The sequence below is a fragment of the Muntiacus reevesi genome, chromosome 3, assembly GCF_963930625.1.
Source record: "Muntiacus reevesi chromosome 3, mMunRee1.1, whole genome shotgun sequence".
Lineage (NCBI taxonomy): Eukaryota > Metazoa > Chordata > Mammalia > Artiodactyla > Cervidae > Muntiacus > Muntiacus reevesi.
The window spans coordinates 112,373,525-112,390,766 of NC_089251.1; the positions used below are offsets into that span (position 1 = coordinate 112,373,525).

Here is a 17,242-nt window from a genome sequence, read left to right on the forward strand (position 1 = left end):
TGAAATACTCATTTAGAAATAGAATGATCAGAATGATCAAACCACCTCTCAGAGCAGTACGTATTACTTTATTTGTGCTGGTTCAGGGAGAAAGAGCAAGGGGGGTTATACCAGTATGTTTATGTTAGGCAAGGTTAACCATTGTCCTGTATGTGTCTGCATTTGGTTTACTTATTTGTGTATATAGTGTACATAAGGGACAAATGTCCAAATTTACAACATCTAGTCTTCCTAGATGTTAAAGAGGTTGCCAGTGTATGACAAAAATAACCAATAAATACATTGTGTACACTTGATGTTAAAATTCATAGGCAAGACTTCTGAGAACAACTAGCAGAAGTGAAATTGTTAAAATCCCCTCTAAGCATTATAGATGCTTATTAGACTTGTCCACTGGGTTGATAGAGAAGAGGAAGAGTGTTCCTGTTTAGACAATACTTTGAGACTATAGCCATTGTACGCAGTGGGTTCAGTGCTACTATGTGTATGTATAGTCGACAAACTTAAATCCTTATTTGAAACATCTAGCCCTTTAGATGCGTAAAAGTATACAACCTATTTTGAAAGTAGAGAGTTAAACACCTTTTAAGTATTTTTTTTTTCTGTTAATAGGAATGGTTTTATTTGGAGAAGGAAATGGTAACCCACTCCAGTACTCTTGCCTGGAGAATCCCATGGACGGAGGAGCCTGGTGGGCTACAGTCCATGGGGTCGCAAAGAGTCGGACACGACTGAGCGACTTCACTTTCACTTTTTTCTTCTCTTCCCTGATAACAGTGTCCGTCCTTTTGTTCTCTTAAGATCTTTATTACTGAGATCTCTTCAAGGGCAAGTCTTGTGGCCAAACTTAGATCCCAAAATGGCTTAGGGCAAAAAGAGCTTCTCTTAGGTCAAGAAAACCAAGTTCGGTCCTGTTTCTCTGGAGACCCCCACCTAATCTGATTATAAACTGGGAGAGGGTCTCTCTCTTCTCATCTGTCTTTGGGATTCCAGGGATCTGTTTTCTCTTAAATGAATTCTCATATCTGCTTGCATCTATATTACAGAGGAGGTTTTCTCCCCAGGCAATTATAGTCATGACTTCTGGCTTTGTGCACAATTCCTCATGGGAATTTTATGACCTCCTCCTTTGGCAAAGCTCAGTGTTTCCAGATTTTATTTGTCTGTGTTAGGTCTTAGTTGCAGTATGTAGGATCTTTGATCTTCATCGCAGAATGTGGGAACTTAAGTTGCAGCATGAAGGATTTTTTTAGTTGCGGTATGTGAAATCTAGGTCCCTGACCAAAGATCGAACCTCAGCCTTCTGCATTGGGAGCGTGGAATCTTAACCACTGGACCACCAGGAAAGTCCCCCATATATTTTTATATTTCTTTTTTTCCTCCCAGATACTAAAGTCTACGCTGCTTTGGGAAATCATGACTTTCACCCCAAAAACCAATTACCCGCAGGGAGCAACAATATCTACAACCAGGTAGCAGAGCTGTGGCGACCCTGGCTCAGTAACGAATCCATCACTTTCTTCAAAGAAGGTACTAACATCATTTGCTACTATAAGGAGCCCTTTATACCAAAGTCTGGTCTAATTTCATTTTCACAACATCCCCATGAAATAGGAACTGATTTTATCTCCAGTTTATAGATTAGGAGACTGAGGCTTGAATATACCAAGAGTCTTGGCCAAGGTCACCTAGCTGAGAGGATGTAGTGGGAATTCCTAACAATGTGCTCTCTCAGCCTTGAGAAATTTCACAGAAATAGCACCTGGAAAAATAGCATACATTAAGAAACTATATTGATGATTATTTTTCATGTCTTTCTTAGAATTATAGCCTTGTTAAAAACCCTAGGGCCAGACCCAGAAGGGATTGTGACTGGGATCATAAAAGCATGGACCTTGGAACGCTGGGTCACCATCAGGCATGAACGCTGCCTATGCACTTGCTAATTGTTCCCAAGACTAGCCCAGAAGGGAATGAATGGCCCAGGGTAAACACAAGGAGATCTGGACTATGTCAGTGTAGTCCATGATATTTAGGAGTATGTAACTGATATTGGAGAAGGAAATGGCAACCCACTCCACTACTCTTGCCTGGAAAATCCCATGGACAGATGGAGAAGCCTGGTAGGCTACAGTTCATGGGGTCACAAAGAATTGGACACGACTGAGTGACTTCACTTTCTTTCACTTTCAACTGATATGGCATAAGTCTTGAGAAAGATAAGATCTGAGAAAATCTTGTAGTCTGCAGTTAGGAATAAAAGCTGGACTCAGAGTGGACTCTGCACCTCAGTCCAATAGAGGCTGCAGGTCCCCTGACCCATTGCCCCAGATTTCGTGTTCTGTCTTCATTCTTGTCGCTCCCGGACCATTAGGGCAACAAGAGGAGGCAACCTCAGGAGCAGGATCCAGGGCTGATCCCAATGCCCATCTTCTTAACCACAGAGCACTAATCAGAATCAGAAGTGAATATTCCTCGAGCATTTTCTGTGTGCCTGGCACTGCCCTCAGTCCACTGCTAGATTCCTCACAACAACCTTTGGAGGGGCAGTGACCTTCAGTTCAAGCCAGGCTTCTGAACCTTGCCACTGTTGACATATGGGGCAGGGTAATTCTTTGTGGTGGTGGTGGGGGGGGTGTCCTGTACATTGTAGGGTGTTCAGCAGCATTGCTGGCCTTTATCCACTAGTTGCAAGTAACATCTCCCATTGTGAAAACCAAAAATGTCTCCAGACATTGCCAAGTGTTCCCTTGGGGACAAAATCACCAGTTTGAGAATCACTGATATGGGGGACACAGCATCCCAAGGGGACCCGACCTCCTCTCATTCCTTCCTTAAGTAGCACAGAAGCCCATTGATTTAATCAACTGCTCCTGGGGCAGAGAGCTAAGTGCAGAAGGGCTGACAGTGAATCCAGAGGGGTAAACACACCTCCATGTTATTCCCATTCTATGGAGGATAAACTTGAGGCATCGAGACCTTAAGGAACTTTCCCCAAGTGGCACAGGTAGTAAGGGATAGAACCAGGACTTGAACCCAGGCAGCCTGGCTCCAGAGCCTTTGGTCCTACCCACGATGCTCATCCTGTGGGAAAGATGGGAAGGGGGGATGCCAAGGAAGGAGAAGATGAGCAAGTGAAGTAACAGGGGACAGAGGTGTGTCTGCTTGGAGGCAAGAGACCCCTTCAGATCCCCCATGGCTGTGATGTCCTAGGTGCCTTCTATTCTGAGAAACTGCCGGGGCCGAGCAGGGCTGGGCGAATCGTGGTCCTCAACACCAACCTGTACTATAGCAACAATGAGCAGACGGCCGGCATGGCTGACCCCAGCCAGCAGTTCCAGTGGCTGGACGACGTGCTGACCAGTGCATCCCAGGCTGGGGAAATGGTAAGGGCTCCCTGCTCCTTCTCCTCCCTCCCGGGGGTCTCTTCCTGAATGAGTCCCCCACTTCGGCACAGACTCACACCCACTCACTCAAGATGCTCATGTCACAGAGGGTCCTTCATCAGCTTGGCACCTGAGAGGGCTTCTTCCATCCTCACAACAGCCTGTGAGGCTGGGACCCACTGTGCGGTGAGGCTCCCGGTGGGGCAGTGACGGTCTCAAGTCTCACAGTGAGTGGTGGGGCTGAGATCCCCTGGAGTAGGAAATGGCTCCCCACTCCAGTATTCCTGCCTGGAGAATTCCATGGACAGAGGAGCCTGGCGGGCTACAGTCCATGGGGTGGCAAAGAGCTGGACACGCCTGAGAGACTGTAACTCACTGAGACTGGAACCCGAGGCTCCAGAAGCCAAGTCCAGCATAGCTGCCACCACAGTGCGGGCTAGACCTCAGAGATATGCCTTGCCTTTGAGGTGTGTCCATCTCATCCGCTGTGAGGTGTGTCCCTCTAGTCTGCTGGGCTGGCAGCCCCCGACGACTGGCCTTCTGTCTCATTTGCCTGAGTCCCTACTCTGGCCAGTGCATCCCGGCAGGATCTCATGGCTGGTGCTTCTGAGTCCTCACTGTACATCAGATAAGTTGCTAGGTGCTTTATATGGATATATGAACTCTCAAAACCGCACCAGTTAGGTAGCTCTCCTGGTGAGAAAACTGAAGCTCAGAGAGGTGATACACATCTGGTATCCAACGGTGGTTTGTCTCCAAAGCTCACACTCTTCACTGCCCTCCTTACCAGCCACCACTGCCCCACCCCACCATTCTGCCTCTCGCAGTGGGGCCAAGGGCCCAGGCACTGTCATTACAGCTGAGTGACTCAATGGATGTAAGATGTGAACACATATTACCACTACACAGCAGAGGTTATAAACCACGTAAGGAAGTTTTGGTTAGAGTGCCTGAGCTCTCCAACAGGAGAAGACTCAACTGAAGGATCAGGAAGATTTCATGAGAAGGGTTTTGAAGCATGGGTAGGATTTACAGAGGGCTTCCCAGACGGCTCCTGGAGAAGGAAATGGCAACCCACTCCAGTATTCTGCCCTGAAGAATTCCATGGACTGTATAGTTGATGGCATTGCAAAGAGTCAGACATGACTAAGCAACTTTCACTTTCACTTTCCCAGATGGCTTAATGGTAAAGAACCTGCCTGCCAATGCAGGAGATCCAGGTTGGATCCCTGGGTCGGGAAGGTCCCCTAGAGGAGGAAATAGCAATCCACTCCAGTATTCTTGCCTGGGCAATCCCACGGACAGAGAAGCCTGGCGGACTGCACAGTCTATGGGGTCACAAAGAGCCGGACACGACTGAGCGACTAAACAGTAACAACAGAATTTACAGAAGTGAGCAGGAGAAGGGTGGTCTGGGTGGCAGGCATAGTATGGACAAAGGCACAGAGGTGGGAAGCCTGCGGCACCTTCACTGCTGTGTGCAGAGAGATGCTGGGATCACCTGGGAGAGGGAAAGGGGAGGAGGTACCTTGGGGCCTGTTGTTTGCTTTTGGGGAGATGGGCAGACTGTGAGAGGTGGAGATGAGCTCGGGAAAGCAGCTCTGAGCCCCCACTGGGTTCCCCTTCTTCATAGGTGTACATCATCGGCCACGTGCCCCCGGGCTTCTTTGAGAAGACACGGAACAAAGCGTGGTTTCGGGAGGGCTTCAATGAGGAGTACCTGAAGGTGGTCCGGAGGCATCACCGAGTCATTGCGGGGCAGTTCTTCGGGCACCACCACACCGACAGCTTTCGGATGTTCTATGACAGTGCAGGTACCCACCGTGGGGGGCAATGGCCAGCCCACTTCCCTCCCTCTGTCACCAAACTCTCAGTCCCGCTGTCTCTCTCCTGGAAGGTGCCCCCATCAATGTCATGTTCCTTACACCTGGCGTCACCCCGTGGAAAACCACGTTACCTGGAGTGGTCAACGGCGCCAACAATCCAGGCATCCGGGTGTTTGAATATGACCGAGCTACGCTGAGCCTGCAGGTCAGGAGCCTTGGGTCTGCTTGGGCCACAGAAGGAGGGGGAGGGACCTGAATGAATCACCACCTTCCCCAGCTAATCCACCCGAGCCTCAGGAAGGTCAAGTTACTTCCACCTTTTGAGAGCTCAGCATTAGAACCCTGGAGCTACAGCCAAATCTTGCCACCAGCTGAGGTCAATTCTCCCCCAAATCTCCCTTTGCCCCAGTCATGGTCGGGGCCTCCTGCTTGGTCTCCCTGCCTCCCGTCAGCCCTGCTGGAGCGCATCTGGTACAGCTGAGCAGAAGGGATTCATCTTTCTTAAGCACTTCTTGTCTCTCTCCTGCTCAAAAACCTTCAGTGCTCCGCAGCGCCCCCCAGACAAGTTGGATCTCTTTGGCCTGGCAGTTGCAGTCGCACAGTGTGACCGCAGGCCCGCTGTCCATGTCTTCCCTACCCTGACTGGGCTGCAGCCAAGCAGGCCCCTACCCATCGAGCGATCACACACCTCCTGGGATGTGCTGGGGACTACAGAGACGACAAAGGAGCACGATTCCTTAATGTCGCCAGCAAAATGTGTTAGCACCTGCAACGTGCCAGGCCCTGTGCTAAGCTCAGGGGACGCAGAAGGGAACAAAAGGCACTGCTCTCCTGGAGCCGACATCCTTACCGGAGGGAGGCAGGCTATAAACAAACACAGTAAAGTTAAGTGCGGCGCGAAATCAGTGCTAAGGAGAAAAGAGAGGGGAGGCGGTAGGTGACAGTTCCGGGGCACGTGCATACATGTGGGGTGTCAGATAGACGGGGTGAGGAAGTGTCACTGATAGGGTGACATCTGAACTTTGAGTCAAATCAGGGAGTGAGCCACGTGAGTGTCTGCGGAATGAGGAGGAAGGAACATACTGGGTGTGTTGGGCGAGGAGGGGCAAGAAGGCCTGCGGGGTCACAGTGGAGGTCATGTCACAAAGGCTGTGAGTAAGACTCTGGAATTTTAAAAAAATCACTACTCAGGGTGAAGAACAGGCTGTAGGGGGCAAGGGTGGAAACAGGGGGATCAGTGAGGAGGTGACTACAACCACTGAGAGGTGACAGTGCTATAAGCCAGGGTGGCTGCAGCAGGTCATGAGGAGAGCTAGATCCTGGATGGATTTATTATTAAAAGTATTAATTTTATTATTTGGCTATGTCAGGTCTTAGTTGTGGCATGCAGGATCTCTAGTTGGGGCATGGAAGAAACTCTCAGCTGCAGCATGTAGGATCTAGTTCCCTGACCAGGGATCGAACCCAGGGACCCTTAATTGGGAGCACGGAGTCTTAGCCGCTGGACCACCAAGGAAGTCCTGAGTGTATTTTGAAGGCAGAGTGGACAGGATTTGCTGGTGGACTGGATGAGGGGTGGAAGAGAAAGTGAGGAGGCAACAAGGGCTCCAAGGCTTTGGCTGGAGCACCTAGAAGGATGAGGTTGCCACTTACTGAAACGGGATCACTGCGGGAGGAGCAGGTTTTGGAGGGAAGATCAGAAACTTGGTTTTTCTGTTAACTTTGGGATGTCTATACGGCATCCAAGTGAAAATGCCAAGGGAGGAGGCAGCTGAATGTTCAAATAGGAGTTCCAGAAAGAGGTGGGTGCAGAGATTTAACCTTGGTGTTGAGAAAGACCATTTAAAACCAGGGCTGCCTGAGATACTAGGTCCTTCACTCTAGAGGAGAAGCAGGCTGAGGATTTTTAAGAGTATGGTCTGTTGTCTACATGGGCACTAGGCCCGCAGGTGGGTGTGAAATGAAATAATGTAGATGCCTAGCAGAAAGCTGCCATCCATACATGGCAGCCCCTCTTACCCTACCTCTCCTGACCTGAAGCAGATCCTCAAACTTAGGTGGAAAGTATTGGACAGATAACCCTTCCACATTCTAGTCCAGAAAATGCACCTGAGTTCTAGATGTCTTGGGTGCATCCCAAGCCCCCATCAAAACACAATTCTACAACCTCTCTCAGCAGGCATTTCATTTCATTACTTTTAGATTGCATTTTATCTGTTCTTTCTGCAAATACTTACTGAGAATCTTCTGTGCACCCGGGAATTTGCTTGAACAGAAAATACACAGGCCATGAAGTAAACAACCTGGGTTCCAATCCTGCTCAGGGACCTGTGAGACCCTGGCCAAATGAATTAACCTCTTTAGGACTCAGTTTCCTCATCTGTGAAATGGGGATGATAATGCAGTTACCTCAGGAGTCTGGACCAGCTGATGTCAGCCAAGCTGACTAAGAGTGGTCCTGATTACGGCGGTTAGAATCCGGGATCAAATGCAAGATGGAGGGTTGGGGGCAGAAGCGGACAGCTGCTCACGGCCCGCCCGCCTCGCGCCCCCTCTGCAGGACATGGTGACCTACTTCTTGAACCTGAGCCAGGCGAACGCGCTGGGCGCGCCAAGCTGGGAGCTCGAGTACCGGGTGACCGAGGCCTACGGGGTGCCGGACGCAGGTGCCCGCTCCATGCACGAGGCGCTGGGCCGCATCGCCAGCGACCAGGGTGCGTTGCAGCGTTACTATGTCTACAACTCGGTCAGTTACGACACGCGGGCCTGCGACGAAGCGTGCCGCGCCGAGCACGTGTGCGCGCTGCGCGAGGTGGCCTTCGACGGGTACGCGGCCTGCCTGCGCGCCCCCGGCGTCGCGCCCGCGCCCTGCCTTGCGCTCCTGCCCGCGGCGCTGCTGGGCATGCGCGCGCTGCTCGTGTCCTGACCTTGGAACCAACGGCCGACGCGCTTGGTAAAATGGACGCAGCATCACCCCTGAGAGCTGGACTCTTCCAGCCTTTCCCCTCCCCGCGACAGCAGAATGAACTGGGACTGGGCAGCCGATCAGGAAATGAAGCCCCGAGGGTCCCACCAGCAGCACATTTCTTTCACGTTTCATGTTTTATCCAAAACACTCTGCTCGTCGTGCGTGTTATTAATTTATAAATCATGTTTATAAAAGTAACTCCCTTGCCCCGTTATTGAACATCCTCCCCTCCTCCTATTCGGATAATCCGAGTAAAATGAGATGCCAGGAAGGTGCGCCTGGTTGACCCTCGGTCTCCTCTGACACAGGGCCCGGCCTCGAGGTGTACAGTGAGGGATCGGATCGGGCTTTGGCGTTTGGTTTTGCAACAGTGCGGACGTGAGACAGCGCAGTTCTAACCCGGGCGCTCGTCTGCGGGCCATATTCTCCGCCTTGGGCCTCCAGGGTAAAACAAGCCTGCTACATTGCACCTCGGACGGTGCCTCTTCGGGCCTAGCGGTCCTTGGGGCCCTCTGGGTTCAGCGGGGCCTGGCGGGGCGGGGGGATCCCTAGGCAGGATGCCTGGCCAGAGAGCACTGAGCCGCGGGGTCTGCGGGCCTCGCTCCTCCCCGGACGGGGCGGGACGGGGAAGTCCCGCCCAGCGGTCCGGTCCTGGGAGGCCCCGAGGGCTGTGCACGCCTCCTTCCTGCCAGTGCGCCTCTGGGCCGGGAGCGACTCTGGGCCGGGAGCGACTCTGGGCCGGGAGGGCGGGCCTGAGCCCAGACGAATAGAGGAGGGGGAGGCTCGCGGGTCATGCCCTGGTCGCCCCGCGCCGTGCTCTTAAGGGACCTAGTCCTTGGAATATTGGGCACCCTCGCCTTCCTGATCGACCTGGGCGCCGATGTGTGGGCCGCGAGCCAGTATGTGCTCAGCGGTCGCTACCTGTGGGCCGCGCTGGTGCTGGCGCTGTTGGGCCTCGCCTCGGTCGCGCTGCAGCTCTTCAGCTGGGTCTGGCTGCGCTCCGACGTCTCCATCCCGCTCGCGCCGAAGCCCCCTGGCCGGTACCTGGCGCTGTTGCATCTCCTCCAGCTGGGCTACCTGTACAGGTGAGCGCCCCGCCCCTGGGGAGAGAGAGGGGGGAACGGAGGTCACGTCACCTCCTGCTGCTGGGCTGACTCTGGGACACGGGGGGAGGAGAGGAAAGGACTGCGACCCAGGAGAGGAAACTAAGCCCCTCCTAGTTTAGAGGGCGCCTCTCCCACCAGGTGAACTCCTGGCCCCTGATGAAGGATCAATCCGGCTGACGGCCCTCAGAGCTCATCACTCGAGCTTCCTGGCACAAGTGAAGAAACGGGGACCCAGAGAGGAAACTGAGGCACACGACCTGGAGTCAGGCCCTTTGGGGTCCACTCCTGGCTTTACCACCTGTGGCCTCCTTCCAGGCTTTTTCTGAGCCTCAGTTCCCTCCTATGTTAAAAGGAGGCTGTCATCCGGAGGTGGGTGTGGCGGGCAAGCCCCGCTGTGAAGGGCGCAGCGCCTGGTCGGGGCGGACTCTGTTCTATTGGCAACGGGTCCCCGCAGTTCTTTTTAGCTGTGGGCGGAGCCCCTAGTTTCCCCTCCAGATGTCAGTTTACTCAGTGTACCAGAGGCTCCCAGTGTAAGGACTAAGTGGAACGAGACCTGTGAATTGCGCCCGTGCAGGCTGAGCAGCAGCGTCAGCTCACCTCCTGATCAGCTAGCTGGGTCACCTTGCAGCCCGAGCAGCCCTGACCCCAGGGCAGCGCTTGGTCCCTCACGGCCAGTGTCCCTGCCTTATCTTCCCCAGCTGCCTTCTCCACGAGCACTTGCTCCCCACCCCACCCCCTCACCCCCAGGACCCAGCAAGAGGGCAGAGATGGGGTCTGACTCATGCATGTTCCTGGAGCCAGACAGGGCTGGATGCGGGGGTTGTGGGGGGGGTGCGGGGAAGCCTGCAAAATCTGTGTGGGCTGTGCTTCTTTTCAGAAGTGGCAGGACCATCCGGAGATGGGGAAAGTGAAACGAAGGGGTCAGAGTCATGCGACAAAGTCAGGACACCATGTGATCTGGGTTGGGATGGGCGGGACAGAGCCAGGACCCACTCTGGAATCCATGGTTACAGATTCTTTCCAGATCTTGCCTTGAGTCTCCAGGAGTGGGCGGGAGGAGCTTTGAATGTTGCAGTTTCGCCTGAGGGACTGGCCAGTCATCAATAACACCCCTGATGAACACGAAGGGGCACAGATATTATAGTCCTGGCAGCCTGCAATGAGCCCTGAATCGATAACTGCATCATGTATCTTCTGTTTTTGCTGAGTATGAGTTGGACAGACTGTATTGAGCTTTGCTTGAGAAAACAGGGTCTCTGTGCCAGCCTGTGACTAGGCCTCTGCCTCTGCCAGGGCACTGGGGAACAACCCCCAACCTGGGTGTGCCTGTCTGTTCTCTTAGCATGTTGTCAAGACCATCCAGGGGAAGCGAGGGTAAATGTCTAATGAATGAAGTCGAGATGAGTGAGTGGGTTCACCTCCCGAGAGCCAACTGAGATCGGTTCTGGGCAGGCGAGATCCTGGTGCATCCTCCACTCTTCCCTTAGGCCAACGGGTCACTCAGGTCTGTCTGTCCAACCTCTGGACCGTCTCTCTCATTTAAAAATTTTTTATTTATTTTTGGCTGTGCTGGGCCTTCCTTGCTGTGTGGGTTTTCTCTAGTTGCAGCGAGCAGGGACTGATCTTTGTTGTGGTGCAGTCTTCTCATTATAGTCTTCTCAAGGCTTCTCTTGTGAGGCATGGGCTCTAGGCAAACAGGCTTCAGTAACTGCAGGGCATGGGCTTAGTTGCCCCCAAGGCATGTGGCATCTTCCCTGGGACCAGGTATGGAACCTGTATCCCCTGCATTGGCAGGCAGATTCTTAGCCCCTGGACCACCAGGGAAGACCTCTCTGAACCCTCTTAACTCCGCCCCATCTCTGCTTCCATCACTCTGGGCAGGCCTCTCCCATGGATTCCTGGGTGCTCTTTCTATAGCACAGTAGGACCTGTCTTGTCTGTGCTCAGAAAGTCTCCATGGCTCCCCTTCCCCACAGAATCCTAAGAAATTCTTAGGCTTGCTGAAATTTGAGAAGGATCACTTTAGGCACTTTCATAGTACATCTTTCAAATTCAGACAGTTTGGAGTCCAAATCCTGTTTCCACTGTTCATTCGCTCTTTGGTCCTGTTTCCCCATCTGTAAAACGGGGATGTTGTAAAGGAGGAAGTGGGACAAGGTTAGTGATGAGCTTGGAATGGTGGCTACTGCAGGAGCAGGAGCAGTAATCTATCCCCATTTCACAGATGAAGAAACAAGTTCAGTGAGGTTGTCACTTGCCCAAGGTCCCATTGTGTGTACGTGACAAGCCAGGATTGGAGCCCATCCGCATCTGCTCAGTGGGGAGGGAAGGGAGAATGCCACTGGATGCTAACCGGGTGCCTTGGGGCATCACGTGTGCTGCCCAGATGCGTGCAGGGGCTGCAGCAGGGGCTGCTGGTGTGGCGGCAGGAGGTCCCCTCCGAGTTCGATCTGGCCTACGCTGACTTCCTGTCCCTGGACATCAGCATGCTGCGACTCTTCGAGACCTTCCTGGAGACGACGCCGCAGCTCACCCTGGTGCTGGCCATCATACTGCAGAGCGGCAGCGCCGAGTACTACCAGTGTGAGTGTCAGGCCCAAGGCCAGCCACCCCCGCGCCGCACCTTCATGACTTGGGAAAGTTGCCCACGAATGTCAGAAAGGTTTTCTCTTTTTCATAAATGCTGTTTAGAAAACAGAGGAATGTCCTTTAGCGAGGCAGGTCTGGGGTCCAATCCAAAGTCATGCTCCAGCCTTGAGTTTGGACAAAGAGGACTCTACCTCTCTGAGCTATTGTTCTCATCTGTAAAATGGACATAGTCGATGATCCTTCCTCATAAAGCGAATGAAAAGTTTTTAAGTGAAGTGATGCATATAGGGCCTAGTGCCTATTAAGTCTACAATATAAGTTTTACTAGTTTGAACATAACAGATAAAGTATGCTGGGTGCCTAATGTCTAATAGGGAATCTGTTAATCAACAGAGAAATTATTGAGCACCTTTGTACACTTAAGTCTCTATGGAGCACCTCTGTGCCTGTCCCTGTGATAGGGACACCACAGTGAATAAGCAGACAGACAAAGCCCCTGGCCTGCCAGGACCACAGACTGTGAAGCATGCAGTTACATTAAAGCCAGTGGAGTGATCTGAGAAGGAGGAAGGCAGGTGGCTTCATAAACCACAGGAGAGGTTTGTGCAATGAGCAACTTTGAGCGGGCTTTAGGGAAGTGAGTTGCCCAAGGTCACATGCCAGCTGGCAGCCAAGTTGGGACTCCAGCTCACATCTGATTCAGGATCTCCGCTTTCCTGTCTCCACCCTCACACACCTGCTGCTGTACCTGGCACAGCCTCCCGGGGAACCAGTCCCAGCTCTGCCACCCCTCGCTGCGGGACTGGAGAGTCTTTCCCTCTCTGGCCTCAGTTCCCACGGTCATACAAGTTGGGGAGTTGGACTCCATCTTCAAGGGTCCTTTCCGTTTGCTCATCTGGTTCTGCAGTATTAATTGGGGGAAAACAAAACAGTAGTAGCAGCTGTCACGATTGAGCCCCTGCTGCTAGTAGCACCGTGCAAAGTGCTATGTCATCATTGTTACAGTCCACGGCACCCTCTAGGTGGGTGCTGCATTTATCTCCATTTTACATGAGAGCAAAGAGGTGCCAAAAGGTGAAGTGATTCACCCTGGGACACACAGCATTCATTGGGCACATACCGTCAGCCCTCTCTGTGGGTTCTGCACCCTTAGATTCAGAGGGCCGACCCTATAACCCCATTTTATATTAGGGACTTGAGCACCCATGGATTTTGGGAACCAATCCCCTGTGGATTCTGAGGGGTGGCTGTGTTTTTGTCTATTTGAGGCCAGTGGGTATCCAGGACCAGGGCTAAGTGGAGACCATCTGCCCTGTGTGTATGGGCCAGTGGGGATGGGAAACTGAGGGAAGAAATGGATTTTCCCAACTTCTGTTTAGCAAACATTTCTTCAGCTGCTGCTATATGCCAGCTACTAGGCTGCTGAGGGATCCCGGGGGGAGGGGGGGGGCAGACTCTGTTTTCTACTCTGAAGGAGCTCAGAGATAAGGAAATAAGACTCCAGACAGAGTCTGGAGGGGGTATTATAGGACCTGCACGGTGGAGTAGGGTGGGATGGCGTCAGGATGGGTGACTCTAGGGGATATTCAAGCCGGAAGTTGCCGGGTAAGGAGGAGTAGGCCAGAGGAAACAGGGTGGGTCTACCTAATAACCAAGGGCACAGCTTGTCAGGTCAGAGAATGCAGCACGTGGGGCAGCTGGAGGAACATCAGGCCTGCAGAGACCTTGAGTGTGAGGTACTTAGGCCACAGAGCTCATTCCAGGCTGGGAGTGGGTTCCTGACCCACAGCAGGTTCCCAGAGAACATCTGTTGACCAAATGAGGTAGGAAGGGGGCAGGGAGGAAGCTGTCTAGAGATGCTTCCAGCCTTCCTTGGAGGGCCTGGTGCTTCTAGTCTAGGACGGGCAACCAGGAGGTGGGAGGTGGATGTCTTGGAAAATCAAAACCAGGGCCCAACCCGAGGGTGGAACGGAGGGGAGTAGGGGCTGTTCCAACCTCACAGCAGGGACATCCCTCCTGGCCCCCAGGAGGCGGCTTCAGCTAGAGGCTGGTCGTCACCCTGTGGGATTTCCCGCTTCCCTTTCTGAGGTTAAGGAAAGGGGAACTGGACTGCTGGGGTTCAAATTCAAGAAAGGCATGGACTCTTCAAGGAAAGGAAGGATTTCAAAATGTGCTCAGGGTGGGGCCAAGGCCCAGGGGGTACCCGATGCTGGGCGATGGGTGCTGATGAGAGTGTTAAGTCACACAGTCTCATCCTTGAAAAATGTAACAGGGGTAGCACTTGAAAGGTCTGTGGTGAAGGACAGCCTCCATATGGATGGAAGCTCTGGTAGGGTTGTGTGAACTAACTGTGCTCCAGCTGTACTTTTCAACAAACTGGGAGCTCTGATACCCACCGCAGCGTGGCTACAATGCCCCCGCAGTACCACTGCCTCGGGGGAGCGCCTGTGGGCTGCCCGCAGGGCTCACCTGTCTACTCTTCTTTACAGGGGTCAGCATCTGTACGTCCTTTGTGGGTATCTCATGGGCACTGCTCGACTACCACCAGGCCCTGCGCACCTGCCTCCCCTCCAAGCCTCTCCTGGGACTGGGCGCCTCCGTGATCTACTTCCTGTGGAACCTGCTGCTGCTGTGGCCCCGGGTGCTGGTCGTGGCCCTCTTCTCAGCCCTCTTCCCCCGCTACGTGGCCCTGCACTTCTTGGGTCTGTGGCTGGTGTTCCTCTTCTGGGTCTGGCTGCAGGGCACGGACTTCATGCCAGGTCCCCACTCTGAGTGGCTGTACCGGGCAACTGTGGCCACCATCCTGTATTTCTCCTGGTTCAACGTGGCGGAGGGCCACACCCGAGGCCGTGCCACCATCCACCTGGTGTTCCTGCTTCACGACAGCCTCCTCCTGGTGGTGGCCTGGGCGACTCAGAGCGCCTGGCTGCCCAGCGGGCACCTGCTGCAGAGCCTGCTGCCCGCAGCCGGGGTCTGCTTCCTTCTGGGGCTGGCTCTGCGGCTGGCCTACTACTGCTGGCTGCACCCTAGCCGCCGCTGGGAGCCCGACCAGGTGGACGGGACCAGGGGTCTCCGCTCCCTTGAGGAGCGTCAGCTCCCACAGAACAGACGCATGGCCCAGCTGGCTAAGAACTTTTTCCCCAAGGCGAGGGATGAAGCTGTTTTGCCATGGAAGGGAGAGGTGAATGGTGTCCTTTGAGGCAGGGTCAGACCCAGCCAGGGGGACTCGAGACCAGATGGAATTGGTAGGATGAAGATAAGCTACTAATGCTGCTATGGGCCTTGATTCACTCAATGAGCCCTGGATGCCTGATCTGTGCCAGGTACTGGAGACCAGAGTTGAGTTAAGACAGAGGCCCACCATCAAGGAGGAGAACTAGATGAGAAGGGCTGGGCCCTGCTGGGTCGAGGGCCCGTTATCTATGAAACACTTTGGGAGGAAAGAAGAGCCTCCACTGCACTCTTCCTCCACCCACATATGCCAAAGCATCCCAGTGCTGGCACTTTTACCTCCTCGGCTACCTCTGAAATAACTGGTGGAGGTGCTGTTTCACCCTTGGTTGCCCTGCCCGGGGCTGAAAGGCCCCAGAACCTCCAGGATGTATTCTTTGGAATTGTCCCCCTCCAGTCATTCAATTCATTCAGCAGATGCTTACCAAAGGCCTTCTATGTGCCAGGAGCATCATTCTGTTCTTGGCAGATCAGCTGCCATTCCAGTTTCAGCTCTTAGCCTCTCCAGCTGCCCCAGAGCAGGCTTTCATGCTAGAAGCCAGGGGTGCACAGTTGCCTGGGGTGCAGCTGGCCCAGCCTCTGCCCTGCTCTCAAGGGGCAACCTTTCAGCCAAGTGCCTTGTGAACCTGCGGTCTGGGCCATGGCTCAGCCTGTTGAGTATTTTTTTATACTTCAGGCAGTGTTCTTTTCTACCTCAGGGTCTGTGCGGGAGGAAGAGGTGTGTGTTTCTATGTCTCTGTGAGACACATGTATGGTGTTTTTGTTAAAACAGTGTTATTAGATTATTATTAAAACCTCATGGTATCTTCCAGCCTTATTGTGTCATTGAATCTACTGCCAAGTTCAAAGCTGCCTGGAAAAAAGGGGTCAGGGACACATAATCCACCTCTCAAAGTTGGCAAAGCCCCTGGGACCAGAGAAGTGGGCTGGCTGAGCTAAGACTTCTCCACCTTGTTTTCTGAGCATCAAGAGCTGGTAAGCCAGTGTGGGGATGACCGCTCAGGTGAGCGTCAGAACCCAGATCTGGGCTGACTCTAGTGTGCTCTTAACGAGCTCTGCTGCTGGGCCTGGGGGAGTAGCCACAATACTTGGTACTAGGAAGTGAATACAGGAGCACAGATGAAGAAAGGCCTTTTTGCTGGGAGCTCAGTGGGAGCGTGGTAGTGGTGACAGGGGATGTGGACATGGGCTATAGTGTTGGGGAGGTGGAACTTTTTGCTATTCTGGGAGGTCTGTGGTTTGGAGAAACAAGGAGCAGGAAAAGGGCGCTGGAGACAGAAGGAAAGGTTCATCACCACGGGGAGGGGACCCAGGAGAGTATTCATCAGAGTGGAGTCATTCATCTGGTGGAGACACACTAAACAGAGCAAGTGTGTATCAGATAGTGTAAAGTGCTGAAAGAAAAATATGGTCGGGGAAGTGTGTGTTAGGGGTGGGAGTTACTGATATAATTCTATATAGAATGGCTGGGAAGGCCTCCCTGAGAAATTGGTGAGCCCGAAAGGATGTGAGGGTGGGCGCCATGCACATGTGCTCCATCCTGGACGCCAAGTCAGCAGTGCCTGGATGAAGGAGGGCTTGTAGCAGTCATGCTGGCCTAGGGCCAAGGCTGACAGAGACGAGGGCTAGAAGCCGAGGGGCTCTGGGAAGATGCTGCTGGTGCTTTCCACATACACAGAATGGCAGAGGCAGAAAGCATCTCCAGGGTCACTTAGTTCAATGATTTCCAGACATTTGAATTTCATGAGCCAGTAAAATGGCCAACATGTTTGCCAAGTTAATTTGATAAAAAAGCGTAGTAAGGACTTCTCTGGTGGTCCTGTGGCTAAGACTCCGTGCTCCCAAAGCAGAGGGCCTGCCTGGGTTCCATCTGTGGTCAGGGATCTAGACCCCACATGCCGCCATGAAAATCAAAGATCCCTCACGCTGCAACTAAGACCTGGCACAGCCAAATAAATAAGAAATAATAAAATATTTTAAAAATACCATGTATTATGTATATATGAACATATATACACATATATAAAAGGGCAGTAAAAACTACCACCATCTATTATCTGTATCATCTTATGAAATGATACGTAACTTCAAAAAAAAGATCATTCTTTTAATTGAATATATTTAAACACACACACA

At 52.8% G+C, this 17,242-nt stretch overlaps 2 protein-coding genes across 2 annotated transcripts in view; both read left to right on the forward strand.

Moving 5' to 3' along the window:
- SMPDL3B (sphingomyelin phosphodiesterase acid like 3B) overlaps positions 1-8,337 on the forward strand; it is a 33,377-nt gene extending 25,040 nt beyond the window's left edge. Inside the window, exons 4-8 of the mRNA XM_065927568.1 lie at positions 1,387-1,530; positions 3,214-3,386; positions 5,020-5,200; positions 5,284-5,417; positions 7,773-8,337. Coding sequence (XP_065783640.1) covers positions 1,387-1,530; positions 3,214-3,386; positions 5,020-5,200; positions 5,284-5,417; positions 7,773-8,138 — 998 coding nt within the window. The 3' untranslated portion in view covers positions 8,139-8,337. The remainder of the gene's footprint in view (positions 1-1,386; positions 1,531-3,213; positions 3,387-5,019; positions 5,201-5,283; positions 5,418-7,772) is intronic.
- Positions 8,338-8,897: 560 nt separating this feature from the next.
- Positions 8,898-16,078, forward strand: XKR8 (XK related 8). The gene is made up of 3 exons (XM_065927569.1): positions 8,898-9,265; positions 11,673-11,869; positions 14,365-16,078. The coding sequence occupies exons 1-3, from the start codon at positions 8,973-8,975 to the stop codon at positions 15,072-15,074; spliced, it is 1,200 nt and encodes a 399-aa protein (XP_065783641.1). The 5' UTR covers positions 8,898-8,972; the 3' UTR covers positions 15,075-16,078.
- Positions 16,079-17,242: the final 1,164 nt, after the last annotated feature.

Bases quoted from the DNA above. Each gene is read 5' to 3' on its own strand.
- XKR8 (XM_065927569.1), top strand. From the start codon at position 8,973: ATGCCCTGGTCGCCCCGCGCCGTGCTCTTAAGGGACCTAGTCCTTGGA. The intron at 9,266-11,672 runs GTGAGCGCCCCG...TGTGCTGCCCAG, and splicing joins CAGCTGGGCTACCTGTACAG to ATGCGTGCAGGGGCTGCAGC. The intron at 11,870-14,364 runs GTGAGTGTCAGG...TCTTCTTTACAG, and splicing joins CAGCGCCGAGTACTACCAGT to GGGTCAGCATCTGTACGTCC.